Raw genomic sequence first — 19,297 nt, forward strand, 5'->3', positions numbered from 1 at the left:
TTTCTCAGTAAGGAGTTTGTGTGTGTGTGTGAGGTGGCCATGCTAGGGCTCATATTACAGGGGAGGGGAGGGGAGTGGAGCGGACGGCATGTGAGCGAGGAGAGGGTGGCCTTGCCAAACTGTGAGCCAGCAAACAGGCATCCTAACCATAGCTGCAGCCAGCCCTCCCTCTCCCTGAAGAGACTTGTTTTATAGTGTTTGCAGTGTGTGTGTGTGTGTTTGTGTGTGTGCGCGCGCAGGATGTCTCGTGAGTTTTGGCAGCCTGTTCTGGGGAGTGGAGGGCTTACAGTTGGTGTGAAAGTCTTAAACACACACATATTCACACAACGCACACCACCGCCCACCTGTTACCCTCCTAAATAAAGAGGGGTGTGTATGTGTTCTCAAGTTGTATGTGTTTGTTTATTATGTGAATGAGAGTTTGGTAAGATTAAAAATGAGACGTTTCTATTTACGTCACTCAAGACATGTCACTCATAAATGGATTAGGACTTCTGTAAACAAGACTAGACTGATGGCAACGAGAGAGAAGGAACGCAAAACCGATCAAGAGGTCTGCATGTTTGAAGAGTAGCCCAGTGTGTATGTGTGTGCTGCGTCTGCGTGTGTTTGTGTTGATATTGAATGTATGAGAATTGTTGTGCGTGCGCGTTTGTGTGTGTGCGCGTGCTTGCGTTGAAAATCCAGATCAGGGGGTCTGGGTGTTTGTGGGCCAGGCATGCAGGCTGGGAGAGGCGGGTGGGAGGCAGGCAGGCAGGGCCGATGGCGGGTGACTAATATTGCTGGGCACGCACAGCTGGGAATACTACAGCCAGAGCTCACACAGTTTAGCAGAGAAACAGCCCTCAGACTAGGAAAAATACTGCAGGCTGTTGACATAGCTTAGCACAGAAACAGCCCTCACACTAGGAGCAGAGCTGGAACTAAAGACACTACTCGTAGTTAAGCAACAAAAAGCTGTTTTAAAACCAAGAGCTGAGCTGTCATAAGGCACACACAGGCATGCACGCACATAAGCACATGGTCACTTAAACACACTAATACATGCATGACACGCACACATCCACTCTCTCACTCTCTCATTCGCTCTGAATATGTCACTCTCCATCCATCTTTCTCTCTCTCGCTCCCTCTCTCTCTTTGCCTTATCTGCCTTTTGGTCGCTCTTGTTGTCCTATGTTGCCCTCTTACTGTCTCTCTCTCCCACACATGCAAACATCTAAACATACTGCCACATGCTCGAACAAACATAACGTGTGCCTTCTTCTCTTTTTGTGCACTCACTCACTCTCTTATTCACGAGCCCACAGACATGTAAACCCACACAGGCCCACTTAACCAGACGAGGACTGCAAGTGGGGGGCAGGGCTTGGAGCTCTCCTTCCTCCTCGTTCCTCCTCTCCTCCCCCTTCTTGTCTAGGAGAAGAGGGGGTTTGTCGGCATAGACAGAGGGGGTGGAGTTGGATCAGGATGGAGATTATGATCACCACCACCACTCTACCCATCTCTACACACACACACACACGGACATAGACACTTGTTTGATTAGCAGTGACTGACATGTGCACACACAGACACACAATTGTAGGGCAATGACTGACTGTGTTTGTTGGCAGGAGAGAGAGAGAAAGAGTTCTGAAATGCTGCAGTGTTGTGAGCCAAATTGATGATGCCACTGCTGCTGCTGTTGCTGGTGCACTCACGAAGTGCCTCGTGCTTACGGGGAAAATCCAAACAGCTACGCAAGCAAGCAGGCGCGTGCCTGTGCCTTACTGTGTGTGTGTGTGTGTGTGTGTGTGCGTGTGTGTGTGTGTGTGTGTGTGTGTGTGTGCGTATGCTAGTCAGTTAGGGATGGTACGGTTTGCGTTGCAAACCGAGACCGTACGGTTTGCATGTCACGGAACGGGGTAGTGGGCAACCGCACGGTGCCCACGGTTTAAAAAAAAAAAAAAAAAAAGAGTGACCACCGGCGGACGACGCTATTAAAATCCTACTACTTTTACAAGCATAAAACACAAAGACTACGTAGGATATTGAGTGTGGAAAGACTGATTTCTATCAGCCAACTGAAAGACATAATGTAACAGCATGCGCCAGCTGACCAGGCTACAGTAGCCTACAAGCAAGTGCAGGTCGGTCAGCAGCGTCACCCTGTCCCCCCTCTCTCTCCACGTTAGCGCAAGTGACTGTTCCCAGCATTTATGCTGACCATTTTAAATTAAATGAACATGAATTTACAAACAATGACAGATTAGCAGAACAAAGTAGACTATGACTTACGTTACAGTAGCCTAGTGTAGGCTATATCCACGTGGCATTGAATGGGGATTCCGGACGGCAAAATGCGAGATAATTGAACATATCCATCAGATTCACTGTGCTGTCCTTAACTGCAATCAACTGTAGGCCTAATTATATGTAGCTAGTTAAACTCTGATGGACGGAAGGGGACTTTGTGCTGTTGCCTGGTTAACATTGATGTTTAACACTATAACAAAAATAAAATTTGACTGTTTTAAAAGGCTCAGCTTCACAGGAGTTTTGTGAAACATTCTTGTGCATAGACCTACACTTCTAAAAAAAACGATCTTTTAAAATTATTTGTTACCTTAACTTTCACATTTTAACATAACATAACCCTATCACTTGTTCACTTAAAATTGAATTTGACTTCTGATTTTACTTCTATGCTTCTCACGGCCGACAGTTTCATGATAGGAAGCAACTGATTCATAAGCGCAAAACTCGCAGAAAGCGGTATCAAAATAAAAGTCCAATTCGTTCTCAGTGTGGCATTAACCAAAATAGTCATACTACACTGACCTAATAGTCCCATTACCTACAGGAGAGTAGCTGTTTTATTTTTACACGTCAAATGTGTTATAGCATGTAATATTTGAATATTTGTCAACTTAAAAGTTAGGACTTAGTTCTCCCTTTTTGTGAAATAAATGGAAGCATGTTAAAATCATTGATATCTTTCCTCTTTCAGTTGGGTTAAATGAAGTCAAATTCAACATACCCATGATAAGCTTGCATTTTCATTCAAATTTTTATATAATACATTTTATTTAAAAAAAAAAAAAAAAAAAAAAAAAAAAAAACAGAACCGTACAAAACCGAAAACCGTGACCTTGAAACCGTGATATGGACCGAACCGTGACATTTGTGAACCGTACCATCCCTATAGTCAGTACATTTGTGTGTGAGAGAGAGAGACGGAGCGCGATGTGCCAGAGCATGTCCACAGTGGTGCAGTTGACGCTCCACACACTGTGCTCTTCGAGAGCTCCGGTTGCCAGGGAAACCATAGTGGGATTTCAGCCATTGCCTTGACAACAGCAGGCCCACTCTAGCATCTCATTTGCTGAAACAAAAGCTCCCCCCTTCAGCTGGCTAACTCTATAAAGACTGGGGGAGTGGGATGGGGATGGGGGTGGAGAGAGAGGGTACATTACATTACATTCCACCCCCCCCCCACCTTGCTGTCTGCATCAGATGGTGGAGGTACCGCTATGTATTGCATGAAGTAAAAAGGCTCCTAGCAGGTTGTCATACCATATGACCGAGGTAGGACGGATGGCTGACGCTATGAAGACTGAGGGTGATGGGTGAAGTGGAGAGATGACATCCCATTCCATCCCCCACCTACTCTCTTGATCAAATACTAGAGTTGTGTCTTCCCCCAGTGTCATTTCAAGCGGAAGCTGCTGTAGCCAACTCCACCCTCCACCTACTGTCTTTATCAGATGTTGGCAGTACGTCTTGTGTTGAGTGACGAAAAGGCTCCCCCTTATGCTGCCACACAAAGGCAGTGTAAGGGTGTAATAACTACACATACATTTTTGAGTTAATGTCTTCATAACACCTCCTTTATCTTGCGACCAAGCCTCATGGTCCAAATGTGTCCCGTTGTAGAGATATTGCTTTGTCAAATTAAGTAACTGTAACTCAAACTAACTGCAATGTGGCTTTGAAGGCCTTTTTCTCTGTTTCAATGTTGGCGTTGTTAGTGCACTTTGCCTTTGGAGGACAGTATAGCTAGCTAACTGTGAAGACAAGGGTAGAGGGTTAGGGTTAGAGTTGGAGAGAGGGAGCGGTTAACACATTTCATACCATCCCCCCACCTCTGCTGCCTTGGATCAGATGCTGGAGGTATGTGTTGTGTTTTGCTGTGTGTTGTGTTGTGTATGAATGAAGCAAAGACTGCCTGTCAGTCATCTCAAACAGAAGAGCTGGCTGATCCAAGCTAGAGCCACCAGCTGCTGCATAACACAGATCCAACATCAAACACACACACACAGGCACAAGCACACACACACACGCGCGCACACTCACGCACAAAGTACAATGACCAATTGCGCACATTATAAGACACCAGTGGAAGAGACACAGTAGTCATTACTGTTGCTGGCAGTGGATCAAAAGGAGAGGTGGGGGGGGGGGGTACTAAGCAGGAGTCCAAATGACAGATCTGATATGACAAATGGAATGCCAATTTCAGACACACACACACACACACGTACAAGTACAATGGGCCTCTCATCCCCTGTGGAGGCAGGTGCAGCAGCTTACTGGCTCCTGGTGACTTTGGCAGTCATATGTACACAGTAAATAGATTGCGGTACAGAGAGCGGGTCTGAGGCACTCAGAAGTATATTTAGAAGTTCATGATATAATAAAGGACTCCTCAGACCCTCTCTCTTGACGTCAACTATTTTTCTGTGTGTATATACACGACTGAAATAGTTTAAAAAAAATCTTTCAATAAAGTACTTTTAATCGTAGTTCAGAGTGTGTTGGACCCTCTATTGACCTCACAATGTGCTTTCTTGGACACCGATGAGCACCCGAAGATTTCCATGTGATTACCCCACAGACGCAACCTATTCCTCTCTCTCCACAGTAAATATATTCTTTACTCCGTCCCTCCCCTTCTTTGCCTAGCCTAGCGTGGCTTGCGGTTTCCCGGGACTTACCATTTTAAGACACTCCCTCAGCCGCGTAGTAAAAACTGCTGGACCGCATGCTAATGTGGGTTAATATTTAGTGTAGTGTGTTTTGGGAGGCCTCACTGAACGTGCTGTGCCTGAGATGTGTAGTACTGTGTAGTGATGCACCACGATGCCACTTTTTTTGAAAACCAGTACGAGTACAAGTGTTGATACTTTTACCCCCAACAAACAATGAAAATGAATGCATAGTAGGGCTGGGCGATATGACGAGACATATCGTGAGGACGAGAGAAACGTGTCTATCGTGACCTTTCTCCTCTATCGTTTATATCGTGATAAAAAAAATATTTTCATTATTACAGCTAATACACATTTTAATATAATTTCACCTCATAATATAGCCATTTTATGATTGTAAACATGTGCAAAAAATAATTTTAAAACTAATTGTGGGCCAAACTAGGCTCTTATTGTTTTACTCCCATGATTTATTTCTGGTCGTATGCTGTCGAGAGAGCGCACGCAGCCTATTGAGTCTGTTTGACTCAAACTTTGAGTCTGCAGTCACTCCTCGGTTGGCGCCCCCTAGAGTGCAGTACCCGGAAAAGTGTCTTTGCCACTGCCTTGCCAGCGAACGTGACGAGCACCGGGCAGCAAGAGTGCGAATCATGACTGGGAAAAGGCGTTGGACAGCTTACCAAAAATGAGCCAACTAGATGCTGCGGTGAAGTTTGACATTCCTACCTGCGCCGTTTTGTAGATTCTGAGCACGAGACTTCCCCCCCGAGCCCCCCTCCCCCTTGCGCTTCTGTGAAGCGCATCTCTCCTACACAACCTCTGCTTTGCAATGGATCTCGAAAGTAATGGAATTGACACGTTCCGTACGACGCACTATGGGCTACACATTTTGGCCGGTGATGAAAACAGTTATAAAGCCCTTCGTGCACTTTCACTGGGACTTCTCGTGAGCACATCATTCTCTGAAATGTTTAACTTGACCCTCTGTAGCCTACTTGGAAATCCACCACCATTTTTCAGCAGAGGTAGGCTAAAAGTTAAAGTGACTCGATGCTATGATGCTGCGCATGCCATTGAGTCCCAAACATGAAACGGTTTCGCAAATGCAATGCCCTTTGTTGTGTTCACTGATATATTGGTAAAAATAAAAAAAATAACAGAATTGTTCCTCGACAGCAACCAGCGTGAGTCAAGTGATTATTGGGAAGCATAACGTGGTTGGGGACAACGCTGGTGGGGACGAGAGCAAGCAATAGGCTATTGCGTGCTGTTTATAACAAGTTCTTACATAGGCTATTCACAAATATTTTCAGCTTTGTTCAGTTTCTTATTAGGCCTACTGGTATTTTGTAACATTAAGTAGGCCTATTTAAAATGCGCTAATATAATTTACTGACTAATTACAGTCATTTTTTGTCAGACATTTTGTCCAGTCACATTTTATTTTGCCGGTCATGCATGCCAATGTCCGTCCACAGTTGGCTAACGTGAACCTTGCTGTTTATGGCCGCAATTTGCGCATCTAAGGTGTTCTTGTTTCGTGGGACTCTCACATTGGGAAATGATGACTGGTGAAAACAGGCGATGAAAGATTTTTTTTGACCCTGTCCGTCAAATTGGTTGACTATGTTTTTTTTTTTTTTTTTTTTTTTTAAGGCTATATCGTGATACATATCGCTATCGTGATATAAAATAATCCATATCGTGATATACATTTTTGTCCATATCGCCCAGGCCTAATGCATAGCCTTGTTTTTTCCACCTTTGATATTTGTTTTATTGTCCATTTCCATGTAGATTTAAATGTTTGTAAATGTATGAGGCGTCACTTTTTACCCATGCTGCTCTCAAGTTAACAGAACGAGAATTAAGAATTTAGAATTAGAATTTGCATTGTTTTGTGCTGTAGCAGTAAGTTATTGGTGCCTGGTATCGTCAAGTGTTTGAAGGATACGAGTGTAATGAGCAAGTACCGGGGCCAGTATCGATATCGGTATTTGTATCGCTGCATCCCTACTGTTTGTTTTTGGGGCACGACTGGGGTCTGTGGCGAAATATAAAATGTTGACTTGTTTACTACATAGTACACTGTTGAGAATATCCAATGCAACTTGCGTCTAAAATGAGTGTGCATTTTGGACTTGGTTGGAGTCTGTGTAGTCTGACACAGAATGCCGGACATTGTTGACAGATTTTGTATGTGTTTATTTCATTTTTTCCCTACCCGCCATCTGTGGCATGGTTGACATGCTTGCGCTGTGTCTCGCTACAGCCTCAGGGTAGAGTTTGTTTGTGAACTTGTTGCCCCCTCGGTGTGTCTGTGCAGGGAAGGGAGGGGTGTGTGTGTGTGTGTGTGTGTGTGTGTGTGTGTGTGTGTGTGTGTGTGTGTGTGTGTGTGTGTGTGTGTGTGTGTGTGTGTGTGTGTGTGTGTGTGTGTGTGTGTGTGTGTGTGTAGTGTGTGTGTGTGTGTGTGTGTGTGTGTGTGTGTGTGGGAGAGATGGAGAGAGACGGTGTGTGTACGCCTCTGTCTGTCTGGTGTTTGGTTTCACTTTCACTCCGTGTCCGTGCATGGCCGTTTGTTTGGGATCCGGGAGCTCAAGGTGACGCCAAGAAGACGACGCTCTCTTTCTCTCTCTTTCTTTCTCTCTTTTTCTCTCTCTCTGTCCGCCTCTGTCTGCCTCTCTCTTTCCCTCTCTCCCTCTCTCTCTGTCTACCTCTCTCTTTCCCTCTCTCCCTCTCTCTCTGTCTGCCTCCCTCTCTCTCCCTGTCACAATCTCTCTCTCTCTCTCTCTCTCTCTCTCTCTCTCTCTCTCTCTCTCTCTCTCTCTCTCTCTCTCTACCTCCATCCCTCTCTATATTCCTGCAGTCTGTTGCTCTCTCTCTCTCAGTCCCCTTCTTATCTGTCACTAATACAGGCTTTATTGAAACCGGTTGGATGGAAAACCTTCTTCTCACTCTCTCATTCTTTTCTCTCTCTCTCTCTCTTTCTCTCATTCACCATCCATCCCCCTCTTCTCGCAGTCTCTATCTCTATCTGTCTCTATCTCCCCATTTCACCATCTCCTCCCCTCTCAGTGACACATACTTTATAGAAACCAGCTTGCTTTTGGCTGATCTGAGGCACCAGAAGAGTCAGCTGACCTATCAGGAGCCCCCCCCCCTTCTCTCTCTCTCTCTCTCTCTCTCTCTCTCTCTCTCTCTCTCTCTCTCTCTCTCTCTATCTATCTATCTATCTATCTATCTATCTATCTATCTCTCTCTCTCTCTCTCTATCTATCTCTCTCTCTCTCTCTCTCTCTCTCTCTCTCTCTCTCTCTCTCTCTCTCTCTCTCTCTCTCTCTCTCTCTGCTGACTGCTGGCCACTCTCCTTGGCTGTCTTACTCACCCCTCTACTCTAGGCTCCAGATGGACACACCTGATTGGCTCTTAGTACACACACACACACACACACACACAGACAGACACACACTGAGTTTTACACACAGACACACACACAGACACACTGAGTTTTACACACATTCACAAAAACTTGCATTCAAACGCACATACACACATTCACATTCTCACTGGCTTCGTCAGCCATGCACATGCCACAGACGGCCTCCATGGAAACCTTTTGACAAGCTGAAGGAGAGTGGCTTGGCGTGCGTGCGTGCGTGTGTGTGTGTGTGTGTCAGGACTGCTGGTTGAAAGCTGGAGGGCATCTTGAAGGGGGGCTCCACAAGAGAGATGGAAACTTTTTTTCTCTTTTTTCCAGAAGAATGGTACAAGGGGGTGGGAGTACTAGTACACACACACACACACACACACACACACACACACACACACACACACACACACACACACACACACACACACACACACACACACACACACACACACAGGCATTAACCTCCAGGTCATCCACGTCCGTCTTCCCAGCTCCCCTCTAAGCCCGACTCCCCCCCCCCATTACTGCAGAAAGCCACTAACCTGTGGCCACACTCCAGTGCAAAGCCTTGAATCAATTTACACCTCTCTCTCTCCCTCTCCCTCTCTCTCCCTCTCTCTCCCTCTCTCTCTCTCTCTCTCGCTCTCGCTCTCGCTCTCTTGCTCTCTCTTGCTCACTATCTCTCCCCTCCATCTCTCCTCCTCTCCTCTCTTCTGTTTTCTCTATTCCTCCCCTCTATCTCTCCTCTTTTCTGTCCTATTTTCTTACTGTTTCAGATCCCCTCTTTTCTGTTGTCAGCCCCTCTTTCCCTCCTCTTCTCTCCTGTTACTTGTTCTCTCCTCTCCTTGTTTTTCCTCCTCCCTTTTCCCTCTCCTCTTTTTTCCTCCTCTTGTCTTCCTGAAAACCGTTTTTCCCCCACTACCTCGTGTCTGCCAAGGTCGTGTGAGGCCGTGGTGAGCACAGGATGTTCACTCTGTGCGTGCCGCATTGTGCTCTGGTGCGTGTGGAAGACCTTCAGCTTCAGCCCCCCACTCGAGGCTAACACACGCACGCACACACGCAAAAGTTCGCACATACATGTGATAAGAACACACGTGTTCACACACAGTGCATATGATCTCTCACTTATGCACTTGTGTGTACGCACACACACACACACACACACACACACACATACACAGTTTGCACATACATGTGATAAGAACATGAGCACACATGTGTGTACACACATATACAAACACAATGCATATGATCTCTCACTTATGCACTTGCGCACACACGCACGCATGCACACACACACACGCACACACAATCACAATCCCACTGTCCCGTGTCCTTGCTCTCTTAGCCCAGTGACCTGCTTAGCAGCGGGAGGGGAGGGGAGGTTTTACCGTAGGCTGCCTGGCTGTCAGGCAGGCGTGATGTCACTGCTCGATAGCCATGTGTGTGCCGTGTCACCTTAACCAGGTCACCTCCCGCTGGCTGCTCTCTAAGGCGGCAGTCTTGACATTAAAGACACCACACAGACACACACAGATAGACACACAGACAGACAGCAGACGGAGGGGAGCAGGCGTGTGGAACTAACAAGGCTGAGGAGAAGATGTGTAGGACAGGGCAGGCACACACACACACACACACACACACTATCTTCAGCTCTCTCTCACACACACACACACACACACACACACACCTTTCACTCACCCACTCACACACACACGTGTATCTTCCAACTCTGTGTGAGCGTGCTTTTGAGAGAGAGACAAACACACGCGTCAACAATGTTCCATTTCGCCCGTTGCCCTGCAGCAAGGAAATCATGAGTGGTCTCTGCAAGCCCAGTGTGGCCGACCAACAGTGTTCATGTGCATCTAGTTTGTCAAGTCAGTTTTTTTGTGTCTGGATCTGTTATGGGTTACGTGCTGGACTTGAATTCTCTACGCATGCATAGTAGAAGCCATTCATTGTATATCGGCCGAGACGTCGAGGCTTTTGGAGCCAGCATGTCTGTACATGTGTACGTCTGTGATTAAGGTATACAATTGTTTTGACAAAGCACAAGATTCCGAAACCTGGATATGAACCTCGTTCTGACACACTGTTGTTGGGGAAGAGTGCAATTTGCGCAGTTGAGGTTGCTTATTTTGCTCTTTCCTGAAGCCTAACTGCCTTGTCCTATTGTTTTGTTGTTTGGGTTTTTTAGTATATGTGTACAGATATGGGATTGGCGCATACATTTATACTTGCGTGTCCATTCATAGCAGGGATAGAGCTTGGGTATAGTGATTTAAATCATCAGGCTGGTAGATCCCATGATCTTAAAGAAAAACAGATGGCTGGTAGTTTCATCGGTCTCTGGGTCTTCTTCACCAGTATTTTGGGTGCTCTTGGATGCCGGCGATTTCCATTTGAAGCAGAGGTTGAACCAGCCGCGCCAAGGGGGGAAAAGGGAGGCATCACATTAAAAAGGCATTATTCAGGATGGCTAACGTAAAGTGCCAGCATGTTTCGATCCGTCACATAGGTCTTCATCAGGGCAAAGTCTGTTTCGAAGACAGTAGAGAGAGGACTTTTCACTCGCGTCATGAGAGTGTGGCATGGCCCCCTCTGTTCCTTATTTCATATGGTGAATTTTATATTTATGATTTTTTTTCATTTTATTTCATATGTGCTCAGTACAAATGCAAAGTCATTCCATGAACAAGTGAATGCCATAATGTTAAAGCATTATAATAAATGAGTCTCTCTCTCTCTCTCTCTCTCTCTCTCTCTCTCTCTCTCTCTCTCTCTCTCTCTCTCTCTCTCTCTCTCTCTCTCTCTCTCTCTCTCTCTCTCTCTCTCTCAGACTCTGAAGCGTAAGGAGAAGGAGTTTGAGCATGAGATGGAGCGCTTGGCGCGGGAGAAGATCGCCAGTCAGCAGCGTTTGGCGGAGCTGAAGAAGCACCTGGGCCAGTGGATGGACGTGCTGGAGATAGACAGGCTGGTGCGGCAGACCGCCACCCCCGACGACGACCAGGTCTCCACCTCCACAGCCTCAGGTGAGGGAGACACTCACACACACATACCCACACACGCACACACACCAATATGGCATCATGGCACTGTGATGGAGTGACCATCACTAGGGTTGTGGGTGTGTTCTGACTGTCACGCCAACGAGCCTGGCTCTTTGGTGTAGCGGTCAGAGTCCCAGTTTACTACCCCAGAAGGTCCGGGTTTGAGTCCCGGCTGGGCAACTCTACTCTCCTTCGCTACAAATGGTGTCAGAAGTGGGATGGCTACTGTGAGGCCATCGGAAGCGTACCCATTGTGTGTGAGCCGTAATAGCGGTCAGAGCCCCAGTTTACTACCCCAGAAGGTCAGGGTTCGAGTCCCGGCTGGGCAACTCTACTCCCCTTCGCTACATTTGAATAACACGCTGACTTGAACCAGAGATTGTCTGTATATGAGGAGACAGAACACTTCAGAAAGCGTCCATAGGAATGAATGGGGGCAGTTTGTTACACTAATATGGCGCGTGCTTGCACATATCCCACCTGGTTGGCAACAAGAGCCAATGGCTTGCTGAGCTGCATTGTCATTTATCCAATCATCTCGCCGCCTCGACTCGCCTTGTCTGACTAATCTGAAATTGTGACCCAAATTGCGACCCTGAGGCGTAGCCAAGATGGCCACCGAGTGGAATTACTTATTCTAAATGACTTTGCTTGAACCGTCTATCGAATGTGTCTGTGTGTCTGTCTGCATATTCACTCACGCCCTGTGACAGGTTAGGGTCAGGGGTAGATTTGGTCCGGTCACAATATCGCCATTTTCCTTGCTTGCATTTCTGGTGTTGGCAAAAGCAAAGTGGCAGAAACGTTACTCTACTGATCGGTTAGGGAGGATCTTGGTCAGGGCACAGCTTAACATTTCCGCGTTTAGCAACAGAAATTTTCCACGGCCATAGGAAATCTACTTGCTTTGCTCGAGCCTGGTCACGTGAGCTGGTCACTCTTCGCCATTGTAGAGCACGAGTTAAGATGCAGTTGTTGCACCAACACGTGGAATGCACACTCACACACACATATACACACACACAGGATTCCATCTCCATCACCTCAGGTACTATACGCATATCTCAGGTTTCTCATCCATTGTGAGATGTTGGGAGAAGGGAAAAAATACCAATCCTAGCTTGGAGATAAATAGTCCATCCTGTACATTAATCACAGCCGGCTGGTTCTAATTAACTGCTAATTAACTGCAACTTAGGGATTGTGAGTTCAGATATCACCTGGATTATGTGCAAGTCTGGATTATACCTCCTCTGCTGGGTTTATGATCTCTCTATCCTGTTAGTTGACTTAAAGGTAGAGTATGTCATATTTTTGGTAGTTCACCAGAATCTATGCTGTGGCTGCCCTTTCACAGATGTTATCTTTATCGCCATCAATTATAAGTTTTCATTATGTACACTTTTCATTCATGAGAAGGTGGATCTTTTCCATGTCCGCTATTTCAGCCTGATCTCCAAAAATTCCGTGCTCCTGGACACAGATGTTAAGGACACGAAATCCGTGTCCAGGAGCACGGATTTTGCCAAAATTCCGTGCTCCTGGACACGGAATTGTTTTCCGTGCTCCTGGACACGGAATTGTTTTCCGTGCTCCTGGACACGGAATTGTTTTCCGTGCTCCTGGACACGGAATTGTTTTCCGTGATGAGCACACGGAAGTGCTTTCTATAGGCTATTACCACAGCACTGTGTTAACTCTATCATTAGAAAATACATACCAAATGCTAATCCTAAACAAAATAATGCTAAAGCAATTTAAGTTGTGCCCTGACCAAAACATTCCCTAACCTTAACCTGTCATTAAAGACATATTTTTGAGAAATACCTTTTCCAGTTGGTTGCTAGGCTATCAAATTCATATAATGAATGAAAGAAAACTAGCTGTGCCCAGACCAAAACAATCCCTAACCCTAACCTGTCAGTAAGGAAAAATCTGAGAAAACACTAGACTGTGGAAACATAGAGCTGTGGGAGTATAGAGAGAGCACTTCTGTGTGCCCATCACAGAAAATAATTCCGTGTCCAGGAGCACGGAATTTTGGCAAAATCCGTGCTCCTGGACACGGATTTTGTGTCCTTAACATCCGTGTCCAGGAGCACAGATTTTTTGGAGATCATGTTGGCTATTTTGAATGGCCAGACATCTTTGGCTGCAAAACTTGTTCTGCTTTGGTCAGACCAGTAAATATTAGTTTATTACTTTGCATGAAAAGATCACATGTGTGACGGGACAGCATACAAATGGATAAGACTAAAAATTACATAACGTAACATGTGAAAGTGACAGACTCTGAAGACCTTCCAAGTCACAAGATGTATTTTGTTTTTTTCTCATAGCAGTTGTTTTGTTTTCTTGTTCTTTTAGAGGGTGAAGACAACATGGATGTGGATATTGAGGAAGAGATTGCACCACCACCACCACAGTCATTATCATCACCAACAGCTGCCACAGCTCCAGCTCCATCTACATCTCCCAAAGTGCCTCCAGCTCCCCAGCCCGACCCCATCAGGAAGCCCCCATCCGCCCCCACCACCACCACCACCACCAAAGCCCCCCTACTCAGCAACAACCACCACCACCATCACCCCAACCGCCATAACCACCAACAATCTCCCACCCCGACCACCCTCCAACACAAGCTCCCGGCTCAGCTCGCCCTTGCCATCCCCCAGGCGGTCCCAGGTTCGGCCCCGCCGATCCAGCTCCACGTCCAGGCTGCGGTACCGGCGGTGTCTGCTCCCTCTCCAGCCCCCACCACCATCCCAGGCCCCGGGATGGCTCTCAGCCCGGTGACCAGCTCCGCGCTCCAGGCCCCGACGCTGGTGGCCCCCCAGGCCCTGCTGGCCACCCATCACATCGTAGCGGCTCCGACCAGCGTCGCCAACTGCGTCACCACAGGGGTGACGGTCAACGGCCTGGTGCAGCCCACCACGGTCATCGCCCACGCGGCCCCGGCCACCCACGCCTCCGTCATCCAGGCCACGGTCAACCACATCATCCAGCCGGCCGGCAAGCCTGCCGCCCCGCACCACCATCAGCCCGGACAGCAGAGCCAGCCCCCGGTCCACACCCCGCACACCACCCTGGCCCACCTGGCTCCCTCCCCCACCACGGCCGCCCCCCAGCCCATCGGCCACATCACCGTGCACCCGGTGGCGCACCTCAGCCAGCACCCGCACCACCCCCACCACCACCACCTGCCCACCATCTACCCCCAGCCCGTGGCCACGGTAGCCGCCCAGCCGGGGGCCACGGTGGTGGGGCACATCGCCCACACGCTCTCCCAGGTGAATGGGGTGGGCTCGCCCGTGGGACAGGTGCAGGTGGGCAAGGCTCCGGCGGCCACTACCCAGGTGGTGACGGCGCATCACCACCACCCGCAGCTGGTGGGCCAGACGGTGCTGAACCCTGTTACCATGGTCACCATGCCCTCCTTCCCCGTCAGTACACTGAAGCTGGCCTGAGGTGCATGGACCACCTTGAGGAGGAGGATGGGGATGGTGATGGTGGTCATGGTGAAAATGATGGTGGTGATCATCATGATTGTGACGGTTTTCATGATGAAGATGGTGATGGTTGTTGACATGGTTAAGATGATGATGATTACTGTTGTCATGGTGATGGTTGCTATCATCGTGATACTGATCATGAAGATGACGATGGACACACAGGTGGCCGTGATGGTGGCGATGACGATGGGACACACAGGTTTGAGATCTGTGATAAAGACTGGGCTTGGGGGGTCACGGGACAAGACACAGGACAGGGCAGGATGCCACCTTTATCTTGCTCCCCCGCAGTGCCCCCCCCGGCCCCCCACACTGTGCTGACGGGAGCACCACCAGTCTGTTACAGTTCGCAGTGCGGACTCCACCTTCAGAAAAAAAAACAAAAAAAAACTGACGACTTTCGAGGCTTTCTTTCGCCACTGTAAAGAACACTCAGTACATTCCACATAAAAAAATAAATCCACACACAAACACATAATACAGAACTCTATAATAAAAAAACAGAATTATTATATAAAAAAAGACTTTAATAATGAAAATATGAAAAAAAAAATAGAATTTATGAATTATCTATAGCTACATATTGACTTAATTTTAAAAACTAAACAAACAACAAAAAAAAGAACGTGTTTGTGTGTGCGTGGGTAGCGCAAGAGTATGTTGTTGTCCATGAGTGTGACTGTTTTTGCTACTTGCTGTGCGTATTAGCTTGTGAAATGATGGATTACTGAATGATATGTAGCCCCCCACCTCCCCCACCCCCTCAGCTCCACTAACCCCACCACCACCACCTACCAGATTTGCCAGGTATGGTGAGCACGATAAGACAGCACGGTGCAGGGTGTAAATATGCCAGGCTGAGTTGCCTGGCACAGATCTTATGCGGGTTTCATTGCCTCCCTCTGCACTATGTGCCAGTGAAGCACCCAGCACACGAAGAACACAGACAGACAGACAGGCAGACACTCTGAGCCAAGCGCCAACTGTGCTTCTAATACAGTCGTAATACTGTAGACTGCAGCCTGACCGATACTGTCTGCCTCACCTGATCGACTTGTTTTTGTTGTTTTTGTGGCCAGGAGCCGCAGCTTTGAGCTTGAGTCTCTGTCTGGTGCACAGACTGGTTTTCTATCATATCCCAGCACTGCTACTGTGGACTAACATTGGTCTGGCCTTGAAGACGCCTCAGAGTGATATCTGAATTCGGTAAAGATCCCCCCCTCAGGCAAGGATAAAGGCTGTCTTCTCTCTTGTCTCCCCCGATCCAGAGCCAGTTCATGTGGGGATTCCCTTGTTTTTTTAGCAAACGCTGTGTCTGTGTGCTGTGCTGCCTTTCAGTGCCTCTGCTGCTCACGTCTTACATGCTGCACTCATGCCCTCTGCTGCCCAAAGGGGGTAAGTGCAAGAACCCTCCCCACCTAAACACACAGCCGATACTGTGAGAATCGACAGTACTGATGCCCCAAAGCAAACTGCGGAGTTTGAGGCATTATCATGGCATTACGAGAGAGAAAAAAAGCATTTTGAAAGTATATCATGACACAAAAGTAGTGTAGGTCCACTGAATGTATATAAATAAAACGCAGTTACTGCATAGCATTGTATGCCTTCGCTGTTGCATTTATTATTATAGAGAAACGCTAGATTATGATTGGGTGTGAGTGGAGGACAAACACTGGCAATCAAAATGAATTTCAAAATCTTAGTACAGGAAAAGAAGCATAATGTCCCTTCTACTATGGTGAATGTGTTCCGCTAGTAGGCTTATTGTGGTGTGGCCACTGTTGTTGACTTGCATGTGTGTGTGATCATGTGCTGTTTTACCTAGTGAGTGTGTATGTGTGTGAGAGCTCTCCATGAACCGGCAACAGTCCACCAGCAGTGTCCAGAGGTGTGTTTGTGTGTGAGAGAGAGAGAGAGAGTGAGACTATGTATGAGTGTGTGAGACCGTATCTCACAGTAGTGCCAGGGGGCAAAAGAATAACCCCCTCAAAGGTCATCTGCTTTAAATGAACATTATGTAAGTCACACACGCCTGTATTGTGACACACACTGCGCCTCTTGACATCTCCTTTAAGACATAGCAGGGCAGGCCACTGTGTTCATGTATGTGGAGGCATGTAGGAACATTACCTCTCTCGCTCCCTCCTCATCTTCCTCCTGCTCCTCCTATGTGGCAATGCGTGAGTTTGAATGACCATGCCTGAACTAATGAATGACCGGCGGGCAGAGATTGTGTTGACAAAAGTAACTTTTTAAAAGGATGGATGGATGGATGATTAAATAAATAACACTCAGTGAAAGTCCGATGGAAAGCCTGCATTGTAATAATCTAATCTTAATATTCCATTCCATTCGGGCACAGTGGCACACGTAGTAGTTACCGTAATGTGTACGGTGGCCTGGTTGGCACACATTGCACTCTTCTCCAGAGGCCCACGCTTACACGAGGCGCTCTTGACGCCTCCAGCACTGTGATTTGCTGCTCACCAGCCCCCGTGACAAGCAAAATAATATTGAAATATATATGAAAAAACTGGTTTACAGCTGTACTAGTTCAACTGCTACAAATGAATTACAAGTTCCCTTTGTTTTGTTGTTATGCTTGTGTGAGGATGTTTTTTTAAGTACACATTTGGCCATGTTGTCTGTTTTATTTTCTATGTATGCACAGCTTGGCATATGTAAAGCATTCACCTTCAAAATGTAATGTATTTTTAACAGTTTTGGACTTGCCTGGTTTCGCATGTAGTACCTTTTTTATTTTATTTTTTTTGTTTTTGTTTTTTGTTTTCTGGGACCATGTACAGTACTGTATACAGTGGGGCAACTTCTCAGACCTCTTTCCACTCTGATATTATATATACATAATGTGTGTTTTCCCTATGGAGAAAGTTAAAGTTGTATATAGCCTGTAAACTCTGGGCTGCATTTAGATCTAACTGTCCATTATGTTTAAAACAAAACGATCTGTACAAGGAAAAAAATGAATTACAAGAGAACAAAAAGATGAAGTTACTTAATAAATCTTGTTACATTTAAGTGCTTGTCTTCTGGGTCTTGTCTTTCTTTTAAGTTGATGGTGACGTGTCAAGTGTGATTAAGTGTTGCAATTAAATGCTCACTTCACCAACTCAAGCAGTTCATGTTTTGCTTAGTGTATGAATGGTTCTCCTCTCCCCCCCGTTTGACTTTCTGTGAGCTTCAATTCAGTTAGCTATTGATATAAATCAAGAACTCAAAAGCGTTTGACTTTCTATGAGCTAAAATCCAGTTAGCTATTGCCATGAGTTAACAATGAACTCTGCTTGTTTTAGCCTGTTCATTCTGCGTGTGCACAAGACTGTTTGGCCAGCCTGCCTGTTAATCTGAGTTTCTCTTGGTCTTGAAAAACCTGAATCCAATGGAAAACTTGAGAGATTCTGTCAGTTTGGCCTGCATTTTAATCTCACTTAATCTGAAGCAATGAAAAAGGAATACCACAGTCATCATCATCAGAATCAGCGGTGTCATAGGTTGACGCTCTGGTCTGACTGCCAGGCTAATAATAAGAATCCTGGTCCTAACCTACGTTGACCTTATGACTCTACAATCTCTCTCTAGCTCTTCTTCCTCTGCCTTCCTGCTATTTCTGCCTCTCCTCTCTACCTCTCCTTTTAAATCCATCTCTAACAATGCTGTTTTTTTCCCCATTTGTTAAGCACTTTGAGTTACATGCCTTGTATGACAGTGCTATACAAATAAAATTATTATTACTATTATTATTATTATTATAAAGCACATCACTGCTACTTATCTTGGAGCAGTGTTTCTCAAAGTGGGGCCGGTGCTCTGCTAGTAGGGTGATGAGGTGTTGCAGGGTGGTGCAAGGATTCAAACAACTTTTTGCTCTGCTTTGAAGTGTTCAGCTTTGAAAGCTCTGGGTCCCTTTTTTGGGCACCTGACATCCAGTAAAACTTGTGTGCAAAAAGCTGAATGTTTGTAGTCAAGCCATAATCTACAAAAGAGTGGCGTCAGTGTCAAATAAAGACGCTTGAGGGAGCAAAGACGCGTGAGGGTGCTGCTTTATGACAAGTGCTATTGGAGATAATTGTGAAATCTGTGAAGAACAATAGTCTCACCTTTTTCCAACAAATTATGAACAATATATTGAAATGAGGAGGATTTGTATCTTAAGGTCTGAGCTTTAACGAACTTAAGGTTATTTATTTTTAATTTGTGTAACCAACCATTTGGCTTGGTGGTGTGCGGACAAATACCCTTCCTCGGAAGGGGAGAATGGCAGGGAAAGTTTGAGGAACAATGTTAGACTACGGGTAGATTTCA

At 46.5% G+C, this 19,297-nt stretch overlaps 1 protein-coding gene across 2 annotated transcripts in view; it reads left to right on the forward strand.

The window, feature by feature from the left end:
• Nucleotides 1–18,013, forward strand: part of mnta (MAX network transcriptional repressor a) — a 41,221-nt gene extending 23,208 nt beyond the window's left edge. For both annotated transcript variants that reach the window (XM_063205039.1, XM_063205038.1), the window contains 2 exons: nucleotides 11,249–11,441; nucleotides 13,827–18,013. In XM_063205039.1, coding sequence (XP_063061109.1) covers nucleotides 11,249–11,441; nucleotides 13,827–14,926 — 1,293 coding nt within the window. In that variant the 3' untranslated portion in view covers nucleotides 14,927–18,013. The remainder of the gene's footprint in view (nucleotides 1–11,248; nucleotides 11,442–13,826) is intronic.
• The last annotated feature ends 1,284 nt before the right edge of the window (nucleotides 18,014–19,297 follow it).

The sequence above is a fragment of the Engraulis encrasicolus genome, chromosome 8 (genome assembly GCF_034702125.1).
Source record: "Engraulis encrasicolus isolate BLACKSEA-1 chromosome 8, IST_EnEncr_1.0, whole genome shotgun sequence".
NCBI lineage: Eukaryota > Metazoa > Chordata > Actinopteri > Clupeiformes > Engraulidae > Engraulis > Engraulis encrasicolus.